At 45.4% G+C, this 21,041-nt stretch overlaps 1 protein-coding gene across 18 annotated transcripts in view; it reads right to left on the reverse strand.

Moving 5' to 3' along the window:
- ATP2B4 (ATPase plasma membrane Ca2+ transporting 4) overlaps window positions 1-21,041 on the reverse strand; it is a 168,430-nt gene that overhangs the window by 26,903 nt on the left and 120,486 nt on the right. For all 18 annotated transcript variants that reach the window (XM_083744842.1, XM_083744857.1, XM_083744847.1 and 15 more), the window contains 11 exons: window positions 19,482-19,646; window positions 16,993-17,207; window positions 15,601-15,843; window positions 13,216-13,457; window positions 10,356-10,590; window positions 7,059-7,238; window positions 6,288-6,375; window positions 5,208-5,314; window positions 3,945-4,136; window positions 2,690-2,903; window positions 9-220 (listed from right to left, as the gene is read on the reverse strand). In XM_083744842.1, the coding sequence (XP_083600968.1) occupies window positions 9-220; window positions 2,690-2,903; window positions 3,945-4,136; window positions 5,208-5,314; window positions 6,288-6,375; window positions 7,059-7,238; window positions 10,356-10,590; window positions 13,216-13,457; window positions 15,601-15,843; window positions 16,993-17,207; window positions 19,482-19,646 (2,093 nt within the window). The remainder of the gene's footprint in view (window positions 1-8; window positions 221-2,689; window positions 2,904-3,944; window positions 4,137-5,207; window positions 5,315-6,287; window positions 6,376-7,058; window positions 7,239-10,355; window positions 10,591-13,215; window positions 13,458-15,600; window positions 15,844-16,992; window positions 17,208-19,481; window positions 19,647-21,041) is intronic.

Below are 21,041 nucleotides of genomic sequence, written 5' to 3' on the forward strand. Positions count from 1 at the left end.
TAATTTACCTGGGCAACAAAGGTTCCTAGCACCACTGAGCAGAAGATGGGGTTCCGGAAAATGGCCTCAAAGACATTCCGCTCACCGTGGATCTTGCGAGCATTGATCTCATTGAACAGTTGCATCATGACAAAAGTGTTGAAGACGATGGTGTAGTGTTCAGTGGGTGGGGAGTGGAGGGGGACGTTCCGGCCACTGTCAATATCAAAAAATTTCTCACCTAGCAGAAGAAGAGTTTGAAGAGAAAATGATAAGAATAACAACAAACCTTCCCCTACACACAGACACCAGAGATTATGATGTGATTATACAACACAGTAGAGGACACAATCCCCAAACCAGGGTTAACTGCAAACATATCTTGCGTGCCATTAAGCAACTCAGTCTCTGAACAGCACAGGCTTGTTCTTCCAGCACACAAAGTAGCTTCCTGAGAATTCAAGGATAATGCACAACTTGCAGCAAGGCTCCCTAGGTAGAAATACACAAGCAACAGAAAGACCCAAAATATGAAAATATGCTATGCTGTACTGAAGAACCATATACAGAAGGGAATAAACACTGATATACATAAGACAAAAAGCAATATACACACCCAATGGAACACTGTTTTGCCTAACATTAGACTGTTTTAATGGCCAATAAAGGATCTTGTTGATCCACATGAAGAATTTGGATTCATTCCCTAAGAAGACGGTTGAAAATATTTCTTCCCAAGGACTCAACATTGCTAGGATATGTTTGAAAAAGACTCATTTGGCAAAGCAGGCTAATATCGGGTGTTCCATCAAGAATGTGTATTGCTTATTGTCTTGTGTGTATCCATTTTCACTTCGTTCTCTATAGGCTTGTTCGGTACATTTTCATATTTGGGGACTTTCTGTTGCTTGTGTATTTGTGTTTTCCTGAGAATTTCACCTTTCATTTTAAAACAAGTCCAAAATCCAAGCTAGGCTTCTAGCCCTCATGAGTGTGGGACAAATATAATGTGACATTAGTGTCTCCAGGAAAACAGGGTATCAAAAGATAGGGACTGCCGTGGGGTGGGACCATTCCGAGAGAGCCTGCTGTAATTCTGCAAACACCCTGCAGAGAGCTGCTCCCTGCAGTTACAAAGGAAGTGCACAGAGGCAACACAGTAGCTCATTGGCTGTGTATGCCAAGGGACATGCTTTTCAGCCTTCTTAAACTCCACCAGCCAACTGGAACGTAGACACTAATCATGGAACTAAGAAAATGCATCAAACCATAGTTCAAAATAAATTATGGTTCAATGTGCATGGGCTCACTGCTCAAACCATGAGCATAGGTTTAGATGACATGGCAACCCAGACTCTGGCTTGTTTTTTTTCTGTACCGCAGCAGAAGCGAGGGAATAAGTGTGGTGGGAATAGTTTCTTTTAAATTATGGTTTAATATGAGGTACATATCAGGCCAGTGAATCCAGAAAGTGAGACGTCTATCCTTGTCTTGATTCCCTGTCCTTCCACATTACTTGTACTTGCCAAAGTCTGCATTCTGCAAAGCCTCAGATATTGGCAACAGGATGATACAAACCAGACCCATGCACACAAAAAGGATGGTGCAATTTGCATTAATGTCTTCTCAGGGCAGACTGAGGGTTGTATTTGGAATGAGGATTGTCAGTCCTAGATAAGGAGCTGCTGGAAAATTAGACAGCTCCCTTTATGAGACTGAAGCCAAAAGAAGTCCAATTAACTTGTACTTGAACCTGTCCAAATTTAAATACATCACTTGAAGAAAAAAACCAATGTAAAACAGCTTTTAAAAGGCAAAAGAATAGCTAAATTGTGTTGATGAAAGGCATAATTTCCTAGATTAAAGCTCTTCCCTTGGACAAGGATTAAATGTATTGGTCATATAGTCTCCATAGAGACTCTCTTTTCCTGACAGACTGTGTCAAAGCTGCACAACAGCCAGAAATTCAGCACAGGCAATGGTCTTCATTATGACTTTTCCATGGAATTTCTGCCTCTGAACCCTGCAAGATCATACATAGAAGTTGTTCCTGGCACTGGTGTACAAAGGGGGGGGGGGCGGGAGAGTGCGCCACACCAGGTACCATTTGGGGGAAAGGGTGTCATCCCAGCCACCCCCCGGGATGCGTGCCAGACCATCTTGGGACCATCTATGTGCTACGCCCTTACGGACAATGCGCCATGCCCCTGCCTGTTCTCTACTCCGGGGGCTGCAGCATGTTGCTCCGCCACTGGCTCCTGGCAGTCTACATCATAGATGGGAGAGTAGCCAGCTATCAGAATCAGCTGCATGAGCAGTTTCATTTTATTGAAAGAGAAGCCTTGTTTGAAAACTTTCCTGTATGCTAAGCCACTCAACCAATGGCTACCATAGAATTATTATAAATGATAACTGCCAGCTAAGTTTAAGGCCCACAATTTTTTTTGTGGAGGGAAGAAGGGAAGGATGGGTAGATATAGGGAAAGGAGAACCTAGATTTCCAAGACCCAACCTAATGGTTTCATGTCTTGCTAAAGCAGCCTTTCTCAACCTGTGGGTCCCCAGATGTTGTTGAACTACAACTCCCATCACCCCTAGCTAGCAAGGCCAGAACTCAGGGATGATGGGAGTTGTAGTCCAACAACATCTGGGGACCCACAGGTTGAGAACCGCTGTGCTAAAGGCTGCAGGTTCCATCTTTGACTCTCACCAGCAAAGAGCAGTGTGAAAATAATGGTGAGCTGGTACACAGCATGCCCCAGGATGTTCTTCATCATGGTGCGGGAAATGAGTGGCTTGTTGCGGCCATATGGCTTGCGCAAGAGCAAGGATTCGGTTGGGGGTTCTGTGGCAAGGGCTAACGAAGCAAAGGTATCCATGATCAAGTTGACCCACAACATCTGGACGGCCTTCAGAGGAGAGTCCTGCAAAGGGAGAAGCATCCATCAGAAAGGAGTGCATTTCATTTCTGGTCCAAGACTATGTCTCCCCAATCCCCCAGCTGCTCACCTGGAGCTGACATGCAACAAGTTCAAACTCTTAACCCACTAGTATAATCATCCAGGGATGGTCAGGTTGAAAGCCCAGGAATACTAATGCTACAACTATAGTGTTAAACTACTAACTATTTAGTGCAGAGTGGGCGGTTAGTTTAGAGAGCACATGCATCTTGAGGGGTTGGACTCAATGACTCTTGTGGTCCCTTCCAACTCTACAATTCTATGATCTATAATCTTCTCCCAAATAACTTTTGTGCATCCTTAAGGCTCCAACTCCTAACTATTTTCAGAACACCAACTTGCATTTAATTAATAAAAAATAATATCTATGCAGTCTTCATCGTTGCAGAGATGTTTCAATAGGCAATGACAGCGATTTTTCCAAGTGCTTCCATGCTGCAATAATCTCTACAAATGTATGGAGCTGAGGATGGTCCTCCAGATGTTGCAGGACTCCAACTGCCATTAGTCCCAGGCAGCATGGCCAATGTTCAGGGATGATGGGAGTTGTAGTCCATCAACATCTGTAGGCTGCAGTTTCTCCATCCCTTGGTACAGACGACAGGTGATTGCTAGCTATGAGATGCAATAGCCATCTAGATCTTCCGTTTTATGGGTCATTATACCTCTGATTACCAGAAGCTGTTGACAAACAAGGGATTGCTCTCTTCATCAGCTTTGAGACCTGCCAGGAGCAGTTGGCCACTGCTGGAAATGCTAGATGGATCTTTGGGCTGGATCCAACAAGGAAATGGCTACCTTTGAAATCCAGCCCAACCATCTCTGTAACACAGGTCTTTACACGCTGCCCTGCATCAAGACCAGACATTGTGAAATTCAAAGCTCCAAAACAAAAGAGGCCCAGCAGAGCTAGGAATGGCATTCAGAACGGCTAGTTCCAAGACACCTCAATTGTTCCAAACATTAAGCTATAGATAAAACCCCTCCCCGTTTGACTGATGTTACCTGCGTGATACAAGCGCCTGTGAAAGCCACAATCACAGCCACTACGTTGACCGTAAGTTGGAACTGCAGAAATTTGGAGATGCTGTCATACACGTTGCGACCCCACATCACCGCCTTGACTATGCTTGTAAAGTTGTCATCTGTCAGGATGATATCCGAGGCCTCTTTAGCCACATCTGTTCCAGCAATGCCCTGAGGGAGAGAAAATGAGGAGATCAAGCTGGCAATAGGTTGTCGTTCTGCTGCTACGACTGGTTCTCCACAGAGATAGGCTTGCGCTCAAAATGGCAGGCACCTTCCAGTTTCAGATGAGGACCATGAGATGGCAGGAGGATTTAGATGGCTAATCCCATAATCCCCTCCCCAAAAAACATGAATGAGTTAACTGATTGGCGTATATGAAATACAAGGCCCTTTGAGACATAAAATACTCCCTCTTTCTGAAGTTCAGAGTTGAGTGTCAGCTCTTATGTATCAAAAATGGGACCATCCATGCAGAAGAGGAAGGCCTCAGAGAACCTCACAATTTGCAGGGTGTGTGTGTGTGTGTGTGTGTGTGTGTATATATATATATATATGCTTTCGTAGATATGCTTTCGTATATATATATATACCTGCTAAGTTTAAGGGTGGGAAGGCTTGAAACAGCCCACTGAGCAATGGGCATATAATTCTATTACAGGCAGGGAGGCACACAAAACTGGGTGGCGGGGGGGGGGGGGAATGGTGGATCAAAGATGAGGGTATGGAACATGGCAACATTTTGCTGCAGATTCCACTGGTGATTTTGATTGTCCCCCTTTGTAACACCAAAAGTGTGGTAGAAACCTAGGCAGTAACTCTCTGCTCAGACTCCTCCTGCACCTCAGTGAAGAACCATGGCAGCAGATCAAGAAGGCAATTAGGCTTATTGCAAAACTCCATTACAGACACACGGTGGCAGTCAGTTACTACAGAATCTGCCGCTGCCAGAACAATCCCAGCAAGCTTCAGAAGTATTAAGCAGGTATCCTGTGGTGACCAATTTTTCCTAATGCTTGCCTGCTGTGTCCTACTGAGCCCAGGGATTGTGAGATTCTGTCCTGAGCTGTAACATTCCTGACTTCTGCAAAGTGCAAAAACTGAAACAGAAAATAGAGCAGAATAAAAACAGAGCTTTAACACACACCGCTTATCAGCTCCATTATGGCAAGGCACACACAAGCAAATCACTAACCCCACATGCTGCTGCATTTGGTTTCCAACACACCAATTAGTCCATACCATAGCAAATCCCACGTCTGCTTTCTTCAAGGCTGGGCCGTCATTGGTGCCATCCCCAGTCACAGCCACCACCTGCCTCCGTTCTCCAACGGTACTGTCAATAATTCCTGAAAGATGGTAGGAACGTCAGTAGAGGGCAGGCACAGAGAGACCCAAACTGGCAGCAAAGCATCCAGCGGCAACGCAATGGGTCATTTTCCAAAAGCAATTCAGGTTGTGGTGGTTACAGCTTAGGGCCAATGATACCAAAAGGGCAGCCTCTTCCCATATGAGGCTATCCACCAAAGATCACCGGGGAGACCCTTTCACACATGCCACTAAGTATAGTTGGCAAGGATATATTTTATTTTGGGGCACCTAGACTGTGGAACTCTCTGCCTCCAGAAGCTTTGTGTGGCTTCCCCTTTGCCAATGTTTCACTGTCAGCTGAAGACTTTACTGTTTCGGCAAGCGTTCAGTCTGCCTGCTGATGAAGAAAAAGGGGTTTTCTAAGCTCAGTTGGTTAGAGCAGAGCTTTCCAAACTGTGTGCCGTGACATGTTAGTGTGTTGGCTGCAGTGTGTGGGTGTGTTGTGTGAACGCTCCCCGCGCTCCTGGAAAGGGGTTAATATAACCTCTGACTTGCTAGTAAAACGGAATTGCCATGTCACAAAATGATGCATGCCTAAAAAGTGTGTCATGAGAAGTTTGGAAAAGTCTGGGTTAGAACATTGTGTTGATAACACCAAGGTTGCAGGTTTGAGCCCTGTATGGGACAGCTGCATATTGCAAGGGGTTGAACTAGGCAATTCTCAGGATCCCTTCCAATTCTACAATTCCATGATTCTATTTCTCTTAATTTTTTTAACTGTTATTTAACTACTTTTGGTTGTGAAAGCTGCATTGAGTATTTCTTTCCCACATTGGAATGGCAGGATATAATTTTCCAAGCAAAGGTCTGTTTCACACATGCAGGTTAAAGGCGAATGCACAGAATGCTGCTATAGGGAGCTGGGCTCTGCCCCCTCTATTCTCTTCCCCCTCCCACTTTCTGGAGGACATTTCTTTGGAGGGCAAGTTCCGTCACCTCAGAAGTCCTTACCTTTAACAAGTGTGTGTTTATCTGTGGGTGAAGATCGTGCCAGGACCCGTAGCTTGGGCCAAATCTTATCCAGTTGTTCTTGTTCCACCTGCAAGACAAAACCACAATTTCACCAACTGGCCTGGAACAGGAGCTTGAGAACTGCTTTCCTCTTTCCTCCTACCTTGAAGTTCTGAGAACTCACAAGTGACACCTGCTTATCTAAAGGCAAACTAATATAATTTCACAATCCAAGGGGTTGTGCCAGCCACTCATGTGGGTAAAAACCCACTCTGTCCATGCTAACATGGATCTCATATAAAGCATGAGAAGGCTGAGGTTGGATGGCCACCTGTCATGGATGCTTCAGTTGAGATTCTTGCATTGCAGGGAGTTGCGCTAGATAACCCCCAAAGTCCTTTCCAACTCTACAATTCTCTTGATTCTATCCTGAGCAAAACCAGCCAGCTTTATAAGTGGCTGGAGTCAGCCCAGGTGCAAAGCAGGAGGCCGTAGAAAATACCTGTAGTATTAAAAACAAGCATGGGCAGGGAAAAGCCCTCTCTATAGCTGCATTCTAGCCTTGTCAAGCCTGCACTTCAGAGCTAAGAGTTTCCTTCTCAGGAGCTTGAAAAAGCTCATTATTCCCCAGAGATAACAGAATGAATGTGTTACACAGAATGAGACACGTTTCAGAAGCTGTCAAGCGGGGAGTGGTCCTCTAAATAAACTGACCGGGCCCCTGAGTGGCTTCTACGCCACCCTGTTCCCTCAATCCCTTATTCCTCTCACCTCTCCTTTCTCGTTGCGGATCAGCCGGTTGAATTCCTTCCCTTCCAAGCACAGGAAGTCCTCCCCAGGTAGCAAGATGCCACACTTGGTTGCAATGGCACGGGCTGTGTTGATGTTGTCACCTGTAACCATCCGGACAGTAATACCAGCGCGCTGGCACTTCAGGATTGCATCAGGCACCTGTAGGAAAGCCATGAGATAACAGAGTCAGGAAGCTGAGCCGTGCATGCATGAGGCAGCGGGAAATCATGGATAAAGCCTGAAGAGGGAGCGGGGAGGGTGGGGAACAACAACTATAAACTAACAGGAAACCCATTACCCGAGTCTAGATCCTTATGTAGTCAAAATGATACATCAGCAGGCTCAGGGGGGAAAACCCAGGTTTGCAGAAGTAGAAAAAAATACTTAGGAAGAAACCTTAACTGTGGAAGCCCTACCACCTCAACAACACAGTAATTGTTTTAAGCAGGCTCAGTGGCCACACAATGCAGACAGTGAGGGGGAATGGAAAACCAGGGGAGGGAGGAGATTGGAATGGCGTATCCTGAAAGATGGGCTAGTGGGTTGGCTGGAACGCTGAACAGGAACACTTCACTCTGCAACATTTTGTTCCAAGTTTCACTTGTGCTTTTACGTCCATACATTCCAAACAACACTGCAATGCAACTGCTCCAAACGTAGGTAATTAAAAAAAAGCAACAAATATTTGTTTAAAGATGTATCCTGTTCAACTTTCAACACAGTAACAGAAAAAGTTACAGAGTTATCTTCAGATTTTGTCTCTAAAAAACGCAGCTCCTTTTGGCTGTAGTCTTGGTGAACCTTCTCCCTGCCTTACAGGCCTCCTCCACCTGGCCTAGGAGGGCAGGGCGCTTCATGGAACCTTGGGTTGGGGTATTGTTAAGTGGGGCTTGTTGTTATTATTACCCCAATTATTTAAATTTTTTTAAACTTTATTTATTTTAACAATTTAAAATGGTTTTAACTTTAAATGACCTGATTATGGATGATGAGGCTTCCAGTTAGTTTCTGGACCCAATTCAAAGTGTTGGTTTTGACATATAAGCTCTAAACAGCTCAGGCCGCAATGCCTCAAAGACCTCCTCTCTCCATAGGAACCAATCTGCACCCTCCGATCATCATCCAAGGCCCTTCTTTGTGTGACTAAAAATAAGAGAGTGCCTTCCACTTAGTCAAAAATAAAAGGAACTAAGAGGAAATTGCCATGAACTGCAAGTTGAAAGTGCTCTGATAAAGGGTTGTCTTCGTACATGACAGATCCCCTACTGCTGGAACTGTACAAAACCTAAACGTAAGCTGTCATTTATTTGTTACTTGATTACATTTAGATCACAACCTTCCTCCCAAAGGAGCCCAGGGTGGTCCATGCATGATGACCTTTCTCACACACAAACATGCATTTCACTGTATGTAGGTACAAATCTGTGTGCTGAGAGTTGGAGCCAATTGTGGCTTCTCAGAAAATACACGGTTCGTAGCCAGGCAACAAGTTTTTTTCTGAGCATTTTCTGGAATAGGCACAATTTCTTGCCTCTAGGGAGATGTAAACTTGTTGCGTCCCATCCCCCAAATGATGCAGCATCGCTTGGGAACCTCTGGCGCCACAATGTGGGTGGGCAAGAGGGGTTTTTTTACCACTCGCCCGCTATGGGACAGCAAAGTAGTGGCAGGCCAGCTTCCCGCCTTGCCCTGCAACACTGATTTCATTGCTGCATCCCTGCGCTAATAGGCTTTATCTTGTACTGAGCAAGCCAAAGCAGGGAGGGAGGGAGGGAGACATTACTAAGGCACCAGCAAATTGAATCACCGCCTCCAGAGCTACTGCACGCAGGGCATCTGCAAAGCCATTTCCAACCCCAGATAATTCAACATCTAATTAAGGAAAGGCGCGTGCAGGGGGCCAGCGCTGAAATGTAATCAAGAGGTAGGCCTGGGATGGTTGATTCTGTTAGGTCAGTTGTCTGCTTGTCACCACCATAGTAAGCTGTGAGAGAAAACAGTGTGTGGGAGGTGGGGAGAAGCAGGCCGAGGAGGCGGATGCTGGATGCTCAAAATGTGCCCCTTCCCTCAGCAGCCTTCATTCCCTGTCAGAATCCCTGCAGTTGCTTCTGTGTGGAATTTGTAAATTAAAATTGCCTCATTCAGGATGAGGCAGGGTTCCTGGGCCCTTCTGTAATTGCTTGGAAGAAAGAACTCAGATATTTGCCACACCTCCCACAGCACCGTGACTGGAAAAGCAGGGTGTGCCAAAATTCCCTCTTCCAGGCAATTCCTAACACAGCTGTCAACTTCTGCAACAACTGCACAGTAGTGTGGAATTCAACAGGTGCATCTTTCCCCCCATTAATGTGACTCTGTGGAGGACAAAGCTGTACCGCATGACTTTCTCATTGCTCTGTAGCTGCCAGAATCTCACAGGGGCCTTTTCTTCACACTACCAGCCTTACTGAAAACACAGCATCCCAGTGGCTTCTGGACTGTATCCAGAATTCTCTGTGCACGGGCACAACAGAGGATGGGCAAGTTTTGATGTTGAGCAAAAGAGGAATACAGCTGTGCTAGCAGAAATGTGCTGCATAATGAAGTATGCAATCTATTGTTCCACAAAGTTACCAGTAAACTGGTTATCCAGCCTCTTGCACAACAACATTTGGCTGGTGCAAAATATTTTGCCATTGGAAAATGCATGCCACTAAGTGAGTTTAATTTAGCGCTACATTGGATTCAACCCACTGACTGTAAATGGGAAATACAGTTATCTTCAAACTCTGGCAGAGAGTGATGGCAGCAGTCAGAAAGTTTATGGGACTAAGGCAGTTAAAAGCAGATGAGCAGGAGCAGATAAATAAGAAGCCAGGTCTGAAGTTCAGTAAATCAGATGGACCCATAAGAAAGCAGTGCGCAGGAGTCAAGAAAACGCAGAGCCGTGGCAAAGATAGGAAGTGACAGCAGGAAAGAAGAGGGGGGCGGAAAGGGCAAAGGAGTCCAATATACTGAAAGTCTGAATTGGTGATTAAAGTAACAGTGACAAATGAGGAAAAGTGGCAAGGTGGATGTTAGAGAAGAGGCCCAGTGTAAAAGTCACTGGTTTGCACAAGACCCATTCAAGGGAGCAAGCATCAGAAGAGGAAACAAAGCTGGGTCTGAAGGAAATGAATCTGGAAAACAGTTGGGACCAAATGAGAGTCAACATGACGAAAGAATACGATTCAGGGGAAAGAAGTGATTTGTCTCCTCCTTGCACTAGGCAAAAATCAAAGAGAGCCATGCTGGTACCTCCGGCCGAACAGGGTCCTCAATGCCAACCACAGTGATGCAGGTAAGGTCAGACAGGATCTCGTTTTCCGTATCCCAGTCAGGCTCAACTCCAGTAGGGAAATCCCGATATGCCAGGCAAATGGTACGCAGCCCCTGACAAGCCATTGGCTCAATCACTTTCTTCACCATCTCATCCCGATCCTTCACCTTAAATATTCTGGGTTCCCCATTTTTGTCCAAGATCTTTGTGCATCTGCATCAAAGGTAGGGTGGGGAGAAACAGAAGGAATAATAAGCATGTCTTCCAGAAGATGTATTCATGCAAGCAAAGGCAAAGAGCTTTAGGTATGTGGTCCAAAGGGATTGTGCCTTAGTGAGGCATGGATTACACACTATTTTACATACAGGAGTACATTATCTACTTTCTCCTTCCTAGAATAACAATGAGAAGGGTTGTGCTGCCCTCTTTAATGGAAATTCTGTACTGCTGCCCATTCCTAACTTGAGCCTTAACCTAGCTTCAATTTACAAGACTGTCCACAGATTAAGGGCCTGTTGAACTTCAGCAACTATATTAATGAGACAGAGATACCAAATACATTGTGGTGCATATTCAAGAGGTCTACATCCATTTGCTGTAGAGGTTGGGGGGGAAAGACGGCTCTATTATTTTTATTATTTTATCTATTTATTAAATTTATATCCCCACCCTTCCTTCCAAAGAAGCCTAGGGTAGCAAACAACAAGCGATAAAACAATAAATAAAACAATCCCAGTACAGATGTAGACAAGAAAGAAAGCGAGAGGTGCCTCATATGTAGAGCAGAGCTGAGTCTTTCTCTTGGAGAATGCCCCCCCCCCCAGTGGACTGGACCATTGAATGCTGACCAGTTGGGATAAATAGAAGGGAATTGAGTAGGTCATTTTTAGGCATGCTTTGGGGGCCCACAGAGTTTCCAGCACCTCATCCATGGCTACAGGATGATGTGGTGTAGTGTGTGTTGGACCAGGACCTGGGAAATCAGGATTCGAATCCCCACTCAGTCACTGGATGAACTTGGGCCAGCCATTGTCTCTTAGCCTACCTCACAGGGTTGTTGTGAGGGAAAATGAGGAAGGGAAAACCATGTATGCTGCTGTCTTGAGCTCCTTGGAAGAAAGGTGGGATAGAAATCAAATAAATAAATAGAATTTATTCATTCTATTCATAAATAGAATTTATTCATTCTACAGGCCTCATTCTGCCCCTACATGCATGACTATCCTCTTTTTGAACACAGTGACTTTGAAAGGCTATGAATGGGCAGCAGGTATGATCTCCAACGGTAAAAACATGGAAAGGAAATACCATTTTGTGGGCACAATAGGAGGGAGTGACGAACTGTTGGAAAGCAGCTTCCTTCATAACTAGCAAGCATCACTGAATATTCCTTAACCCATGAAACTACTTGTGTCATTAGTATCTTGCCACTTCAAAAACCCAGAGGAAATTGAATGGTTAAGGACTCCACTTATGGCATACCACTAGGCCGACATAAGCAGCAAAAAGGAAGAGACTATGAAATTATGCAATTGGGTTGGAATAAATGACTCTCATGGTCCCTCCCAACTCTACAGTTCTATGACTCCTTGTCCACTGCATGAGCGAGTAAGGGAGAACCTCTGTTACAAAAACCACGGAAATATTAAAAAACAAGGCACCTATAAACTGTGTTGAAATCCAAGTAATTAATGTGTAGCGTGGAACCACAGAGAAGATATCTCCTACTTCAAAACCCATGAGTTTGTTTGATCCTAAGTCAACCTTAATTCTGATGTTCCTTTGATGAAAATGGATACAGATATATGTGTTCTTTTTATTATTCCAGACTGCAGCACCGAATTAACTATTATGACAGCGATGCTCAGTTCTGAGTGTGAGTTTGGTACCTGCTTTATCCTTACCAATGTTTGTGACACTGGCCAACATTTAACACAGAGTAGTAAAGATGGGTGAAATCTGCTCATCTCAGTTTGGACTGGGCTGGGGTTTTTCAAGCTTTTTCAGCAAAAGAGAATTCTTGGAAAACAGTAGACCATCCCTACGATTCTGTGAAGCTCACCAAGACCCAGCATCTGGGAGAACCACCATCATCGCCAACTTTCTTTCACCCTCCCCCTTCCTCGTTTGTTAAGATGGGCTGAACGCAAGGAGGGAAAACAGCAGCCTAGATAGTTGACTCAAGCTTTTCTTCGAAGCTCAAACCAGACATGATGTCACTCACACAATTATCAGTTCTGTTAATGTTTGAGTGTTGCTTTTTTTAATCAAGTAAGTAGCAGGTGTAGGGGGGCTACTCTGAATCAGGATGCTGGTGTATGTGTATGTAGTGGCTTTAAGCCTGGGGCCCTACTGTAGTCCTAATCTGAACCGAGACTTCCTACAGTTTCCAATGCAAAGAGGCCCCAACTGCATTCTGGGACTGTAGTGGGGGAGAGGAGGGTTACCTTCCGAACTCTAATCTGGATTGGGTCCCCTGCTCTTGCTATTTACTTTCTAAAAACCCATTCCTGTAACTGCTAATTGTGGGAATGAAATCATGCCTATTTTGGCTTTTAAATGTCCAGCTTTCTGCAATAAAGGCCCCTGAGTCTGCCTAGATATTCCACTGCCAGTGGGAACTCTGGGAACAGTGGTAAAGAAGGGAAATGGAAAACAACAAGAAGGAGAGTCCAGTAGAAGCTTAAAGACTAACAAATCTATTACAGCACAAGCTTTCCTGGATGACAGACTCTTTACTGTTTCTTTGCACCCACAAAGTAACAGATACCCTTCTGGAATATGGCAGAAAGAATCACCAGAGAACCCAAAAGAGCCATTAGGAGAGAAGTTAGTTACTTGCGCAGGAGGATCTCAGAGGCTCCTTTGCTGTACATGCGGAAGCTCCCATCTGGGTTCTTCAGCACCGTGCTCATGGATTTGCGGACCGAGTTGAAGGTGTACACCTTGTAGAGTTTTTCCTCTGGCACCTCATTGCGGACGGCTTGATAATCCTGCTTCAGGTCCAGCACAAAACCCAGAAGTGCACATTCCGTCTTGTTTCCAACTTGACGTGGGAGGCCCCCTTCTTTCTCTGGTGGCTAGATTTCCCAAAACGAGTGTCAGATGATAAACTAATGGCAAATCACATCTAAACAGCCATGGCCACTTGCACCCTATCTGAATCTGGTAAGCACAGAACAGGAAGGGAAAGCCAGTGAGGCTTAGTGGGTACAGCACTGGACTTGGACCAGGGAGCTGTGGGTTCAAATCCCTACTCAGTCATGAAGCTCCCTGGGTGAACCTGATCTAGTTGCTGTCCTTGAGCCCAACCACCTCAGAGGGAGAATAAAATTACAATGTGGGGATTGGAGGAGAGGATTAAACCAAATATATGCAGCTATCATATGAAGAATCCTTTTGGATCAGAATTCCCCCTCTCCAGCCTGGCTGTGATCCTGGTAATTATCAGCCCCTTTAGCTCATGCTCTTTTCATTAAACAAAAAACCATGCATGCTAATGCAAAGAGGAGTTTAACTTTCTGTCTGGTTTGACCCCAACTCTGAGCTCCTTGGAGCAAAGAGGCAACAATATGCAATGAAAAACATTTGGATTTGTCCATGGTGGGTTCCTGTCACTAGAAGAGAATTTCAGAGGTAAAAACGACGAAAATCCAAAGTGAGTTAGCTAGATGGCTGTTATTTTTATCTTTCAGAAGTCAAAGCCTTAATCTCTTTAGGCTTCAGTTTCTATCTGTGAGAAAGGATATTAGCAGAATTTCCTTACCTGTCAGATTTGTGAAGCAGAGACCTCTTCTGATCTCAGACTGACTGGTGGGTATTCAGATTTCTCCTTGTCAGTCCCAGATCAGAGGAGCCAACTGCACGGCACTTCCCTACCTCACTGGAGAGTTTGGAAGGTTTATGTATATTAGACATTTCAAAAAGAGCTTCATATGCTATTTTTTTCCAGACACGAAGATTACTTTCATGTTTGAGAAAAAAGTGCATTTGTTAACACATGAAAGGCACGGTGTGTTTTTCTGCTGCAAGCAGCCAATACATGTAACAGGGATCCAAGTCTGAGAACAGAGATCCCAGCAGACGTTGCTTTTCCCTACACAGAGATTAATCCTGTTGGAAGTGAGACCGACCGACCGTAAGTTAGTGACAAATGTCCTGCTCTCCTCCCTACAAACCTATTGAGGCTCTTCTGTTCCTCGGTAAATATGCTGCAGATCAGTGTGACAGCTGATAGTGTTGTTTCACAGATTCACCCAGGTAAAAGAACATTGATGGGGAGAGCATTTGCAGCAGAGGCTGTTGCATCCCTCCATCAAATTAAAAAGCAGGCACAGTCCACTGTGAGCTTCATGCAGCTTGTTCAAGCTCCTCCTCCTCTGTCCATCTGCCACTCAAAAAGCAAAGAACACACTTTGGGGTCAGGGATGGGACAGCAGGTGACAGAGGGCTGCCTCAAAGATGAGAGAGCCCTGCCTGCCTCACTCCTTTCCCTGACTGTTTATAAAGTGAAGATATTTATTTTATTTAGGAAGATTAATAAAACAGCTCTCTAAGCTCTCTCGTAAGACGATGCCAGCATGGTGAAGCTCACAGCATCTTTTTCCACGGTGGATCAGAGGGATTGCAGTTCAACCTCTGGGATCTTCAGGAGAAAATGGCACTGGTAGCATCATTACACAGAAAGCAGCTTCACTTTTCAGACACCAAAGGAAGGAGAAGAAGCTCGGTTAGGCTCTCCTTTGAGGGAGCTGCTTTCTCCATCTGTGGCCCCATCCTGGTTCCCAAAAGAGATCCCCCTCACCTCAGAAACAGGGTCATAGGCAGCAGAAGAAACTGGACATTTTCAAGCATTCTTGTGAACGCTAAAGATATGCTTGAAGAGAACAGATTTAATTGAGGGACAAGCACAAGGATGCTTGTCCATCTTTTGGTTCTGTGGTGGAAGGAGAGAGCATGTGTGCATCGCTGCATGCGTGTTGCACACAGGCACAAATGGAAAGGAAAAGATAACACCAATGAAGTCCACAAGTGCCTGGGCTTGTGCATGGAGTGCCTGGTGCACACTATGCTTTATACACGTAGGGAAGAAGTGTGTGTGCACCAATCCTTCTACCACAGAATGGCAATCTTCAGGTGGATGAAAGGTCCTACTAAACTCCTCACCTTGGTGAACTAGATGAAGGGTGACAATGCTAGCTTCTTCACAAAACCAGGACTTACCAAGATTTTAGAAGTGTAAGCAGAATTTATTGCAACGCCGTTGATGATGAGGTCCAGAGTCTTGGGAAGGATGGCTTCTGGGTCAGGGATCTGTCTGTAGTGGGTGTCCCCCACATAAGCTTGGACCACAGTCATACGGTTCATGGTGAGAGTACCTGTCTTGTCTGAGCAGATAGCAGTGGCGTTGCCCATTGTCTCGCAAGCATCCAAGTGCCTAACCAGATTGTTATCTTTCATCATTTTCTGTGCAAGGGAAACACAGGAATCACTAAGAAGGGTTACGCAGACTCAATGGCAAAGAGGCAGACTGGCCACTGAACTAATGCAAAATGCTAGTCTCTTTATGCAGGGCCTGCAAAATGGAGCTGTTCTGACAGGTCTTTGGTTGGGGCCCATTCTGACCCCCCTCTTTTTTTGTTATAATACCCAGTATGTAAGTGGCCTCCCTAACCCTTTCCACCAGCTCATATAAGACCAGCACAAACAGTTGGGCCTGCTAAGCACTCAATGCTCCCATCCCCTATAGTCACAGTGGTACCTCGGGTTAAGTACTTAATTCGTTCCGGAGGTCCATTCTTAACCTGAAACTGTTCTTAACCTGAAGCACCACTTTAGCTAATGGGGCCACCTGCTGCCGCCGGAGCCCGATTTCTGTTCTTATCCTGAAGCAAAGTTTTTAACCTGAAGCACTATTTCTGGGTTAGTGGAGTGTGTAACCTGAAGCGTATGTAACCTGAGGTACCACTGTATAGTTATAATCCATGGGTTGCCACCTGATTTTATTCTGCTCCAAATTTTATTTTAAGCTGTATTTTAATTGATTGTGTGATTTATGTTTTTAATGTATCATACTTTGATGTTAGCCTCCCTGAGCCTGGTCCTGGCCAGGGAGGGCGGTGTATAAATGAAATTTATTATTATTATTAAGCATGAAAGAAATCAAAGTAGAGGAGGAAGCAAATCTACCTCCTTGGGAAATAGTTGTAACTAAACAACCCCTCAGTGATGTGCCAAACAATATTATTCTTAAATGCCACACTAGAGTAAAAATGAGAGAGAGATGAACAGACCTCACATCTATCTTAGTTTCTATCTAAGCATTTGTTGTAAGAAGTGGAGGCCGGCTCGAGTTGAGTTAATGTGCTTCTTATTTTAACATTGTAAAACTCCGACTCCAAGTGCTTCTAGCCACTCCTTTCATGCACTCCAAAGAAAAAGGCACCTTACTCTCCACTTCCTTGCACAATAAATCTGTTGTGGCAAATCCAAATCTAGCCTTTCCCCCTAAAACTGAAGAAAGCAACCCAACCTCCAGATCCAGCCCTGCCCTGTCTCTCCCAACCTGGCAGCCAGTATCAGGCCCAAAATCTCTTCTGGCTTCCAGCCTCTCACCTTCACAGAGTAGGCCAAAGAGATGGTTACAGCCAGAGGCAAGCCTTCAGGCACAGCTACCACGAGCACAGTGACACCAATGATGAAGAACTTGACAAAATACTGGATGTAGATGGGGGTGCAGTCGGCCAGCCATTGCCTTCCTTGAATCCCGAAGGTGTCAATCACAAAATACAGCACCAGGATAATGACTGTGATGGCTGACATAATCAGGCCTGAGGAGGAGGAACAGGAGCAGAAAGAGAAGGCAGGTGAGGGCAGACCACCAGAAGATCATAGGGTTGGCTGGACCACAGTGATAATTTTATAGTTGCCAACCTGGACTGAGGGGTACTAATCAAAGCTTACTGATTTTAGGTCTCACATTGGAGAGAACTGCAATGCACCAGTTAACTTGCACAAGAGCACCTCCTCTCTGTGTCATCTCTCTCTCCTCCAAGAGGTGTAGAGACTACAACAGAGGGCAGTGTGGGGTGCTTGGTTCCCAATGTCAAGCATCACTGTCACTTAGCAAGAGGGAGAGATACAGGGTGCTCAGTGTAGGGGCACAAGCAGCCGCAAACCCAATCTGACCCTTCTGCCATCGCCTCAGCACCAGGCCGAGCTCCCTACACCTTGCACTCCCCCCTCTCAGTAAGCAGCAGTAGCAGCCAGTATCAGGAAGGCAGGGGCGCATGCAAAGTCACCCCCGTCAGTCACTGCCACATGTTACCAATGAGACAATTTTGCCCCGCCTTTGAACTCATTACTCAGGATGAAGCTTCTTTTCTTGGCCTCGTAGCTGCAGAGAAATGGTTGGCATTGCTTGTGCCTGCATCTGCTCTGAGAGCAATTTGCTCAAAGGCAAACAAAAAGGAACAGTCTCTCTAGTGAATTTTATTCATTCAATCTTCCTATTCCCCCCCCCTTTTTTTGAAAAAGTCATGAATCAGGATTTTTCAAAACACTTGGGTTAGCAGGGCTGGCAGGGAGGAAGTCTTGGTTATTTTGGCCAATTGGGGTACAGTGTCAACTGGAATCTCAGCTGGACCTAGGAAATAGGAAGCTGTCTTCTACTGAGTCAGACCATTGGTAAACTTCTAGCATAGCACAGTCTACACTGACTGGAAGTGACACTCCAGGGTTTCAGGGCAAGAGTCTCCCCGCAGAAGCTGGGAGCAAAGTCTTATCTGCAGAAGCTGGGGATTGAACCTGAGACCTTTTGCATGCTCTACCACTAAGCTATGGCCCTTCCCGTAAGCACTACATGCAAACGATTTTAACAAAACCCAAACAGTATGTATTTTCTTCCTTTACAGAAAAGCTGCTTTGGGAGTTGGAAATTTGGAGCATAGAGGCTGCTCCTGTTTCTCTGCCATAAATGGTTCCTCCTAAAACCAGCTTTCCTCCAAACAATTTCTTATAAAGGTCTTTGGGGTGTTGTACATGTTTGCACTTAGGCCCTAAGGCAACAAATGTAATCAAGAGCCATTCTGACATCATTCTGATATGGATCTTTGTACAGTTACAGTGGGAAGGAGGCCACCACACTTTAAAAGAACAAGGAAAATTAAACCCAGCCAGAACTTTAGTTCATCTGGCCCAATATTATTTCCTCTGACAGTCAACAGTTCTTCGACTTCCCAGACAGCTACCTGAGACCTTTCAGCTAGAAATGGTAGGACTGAATTGGGAACCTTCCATGTACAATGTGTTCACATTACCAGCGAGGAAGCAACAGAGAACATGGCATTCATACAGATGTTTTCAGATTTAATCCCTGGTTTTCCAGTTAAAAGAATTGCAGATAGCAAGGAGAGAAAAGACCCTGGGGAGGTGTTGCCAGTCGGAATAAATACTGAGTATGGGGCTGGGTTGACAGAGCAATCCTATTTACACCTACTCATAAGTAAGTTCTGCTGGCTTCATTCTGGTATGATCCTATTTAAGGGCTTGCCCACACTTCTGCTTGTCCCGTGCCTAGAAAACATGAGTCTGAGCGTTTTTTTGCCTGGCCCATACTTTTTAGGCATGGTCAAAGTGGATTTTCCCTTGTCCTGCTCCATTTACAGGGAAAACCTACTCTTTAGTGCTAAATCGGAGCAAATGTCAATTCAGAGAAAACCTGAATTGCCATTTGCTCCAATTGAGCAATAAAGAGTGGTTTTCCCCAGGGGAAAGCAGTGGGACAAGAAGAAATATGGATAAGAAGAGTTTGGATTTGATATCCCACTTTATCACTACCTGAAGGAGTCTCAAACTGGCTAACATTCTCCTTCCCCTTCCTCCCCCACAACAAACACTCTGTGAGGTGAGTGGGGCTGAGAGACTTCAAAGAAGTGTGACTGGCCCAAGGTCACCCAGCAGCTGCATGTGGAGGAGCGGAGACGTGAACCCGGTTCCCCAGATTACGAGACTACCGCTCTTAACCACTACACCATACGCCCTAAATGCACACAGGGAGACAGCCTTGAAAGACAGCCAAATCCTGCCTCTATTGACATGCTCACCTGCTTTTCCAATCTGAACTGCCAAACGGGTGAGTTTCCCCTGCAACACTGACTTCTCCTTCTTTGGGACCTTCACCTTCTTCTTCTCCTCCTTCTCCTCGTTTTCCACCCCTTCTTGGCTTTTCAGTGGCTGGATCTCCAGGGCCACACCATCTTGAGTTTTTGCTGGATCCAGGGCGAAACAAACAGTGGCCGAATGAGTGGGAAGAACAGCTGAGAAACACTTTAGGTGCAACAGAAAGAGAAGGAAGGACGGCACAGAGAGGGAGAGAGAATCCCAGTGCACAGGAACCCCAACAACAGACACAGACACTTGGTAAACCTAGACATCCAGGGAGCCCTGTTCCACATCCCTCCGGAACAGATGACTGAAGCAGGTGGCAAAAAAATCCCCCCCTCCCAAAGGCCAATACATTTCAACATCTCAGATGACTACACCTGGAAGGAAGGACAGCCTTGCTAGGAAGGCACAGGAGGCACAACTCTGGGGATCTGTTTCCCAGATCGGCTTGCTGATTTGCTGCATGTCCCTGTGCAAGGCATCTCCTCCATGAGCATTTCTGTAAGATGGGAGTTATTGGTACTTACCTCACTGAGGTAGCAAGGTGGAAGCAGTGCAAAACCTAACCTGTGAACAGCTATTATACTCAGACTCCCATGGCATGACTTAAGTCCTCTGCTCCTCAGCAGAGGCTGGTACTGGCTATTTTAGAGGCAAGTGCAAGCATCCAGGAGCACAGATGGACAAAGTGCAAGGAACCTCTGTCCAGGCTCTGGGATGGTTTACAGCTGAAGAACTCAAAAGAGTTCAGCAAGTGATCCGAGCTGCTTGATAGTTAATATTTGCAGGAGGTTCTCCTTATAGAACAGCAGATAAGATTAGCTCTTATTTTAAATCATCACCTGAATAATTGATACAAAACTAGAATTGTTTTTAGCTGGAAAATCTTTCCTCTGATCAGATCCCTTTCATTGATCATTTTAAGGCCTCTGGGAGCTAGTCTTTTTCACTGTACATAACACAACAATTGTGGAGTTGTTGGGTGGGGAGGGAAAGAGGAAGGTTAATTATGAGGGGGCAAGGACTGAGTCACCTAATAGGAAGGGAATCTGTGAGTCTGTTTCCCACCTGTCACTTTTGTGGTCTAGACCACAATGTCTTTGGAACCTCTCCAAAATACAAGAGGCAGATCCTCAACTGGTGCATATCAGCACAACTGCAGCAATCTGTGTCACCTTCCAGAGGCAAGGATTCAATCCCTAAAATCCCTGAAATAAACAAAACAGTTTCCCCCACCTTTTTTCTCTTCCCAAAGTGATGCGGGTTCAGATGAATGTGTACATGGCTGCTTTGTAACTGATCTGCACAGTTAGGATTGAAGGACATGATGGGGGAGTGGGGGCCAATCCCAAAATAACCCAAGAGTTCAGATCAGAAGGAGGGAAAACTCAAAACTGTTGAGAAAAAAGGAAGAGAAAGAGAAAGGAGAAGGTATAGGAAGAGGGAGAACAGACAGGTGCAGAAATGGGCTTCTTCACCATAGCCTGGAAAGAACAGGG

Source organism: Podarcis gaigeae (assembly GCF_964106915.1).
Source record: "Podarcis gaigeae genome assembly, chromosome: 6".
Classification (NCBI taxonomy): Eukaryota; Metazoa; Chordata; class Lepidosauria; order Squamata; family Lacertidae; genus Podarcis; species Podarcis gaigeae.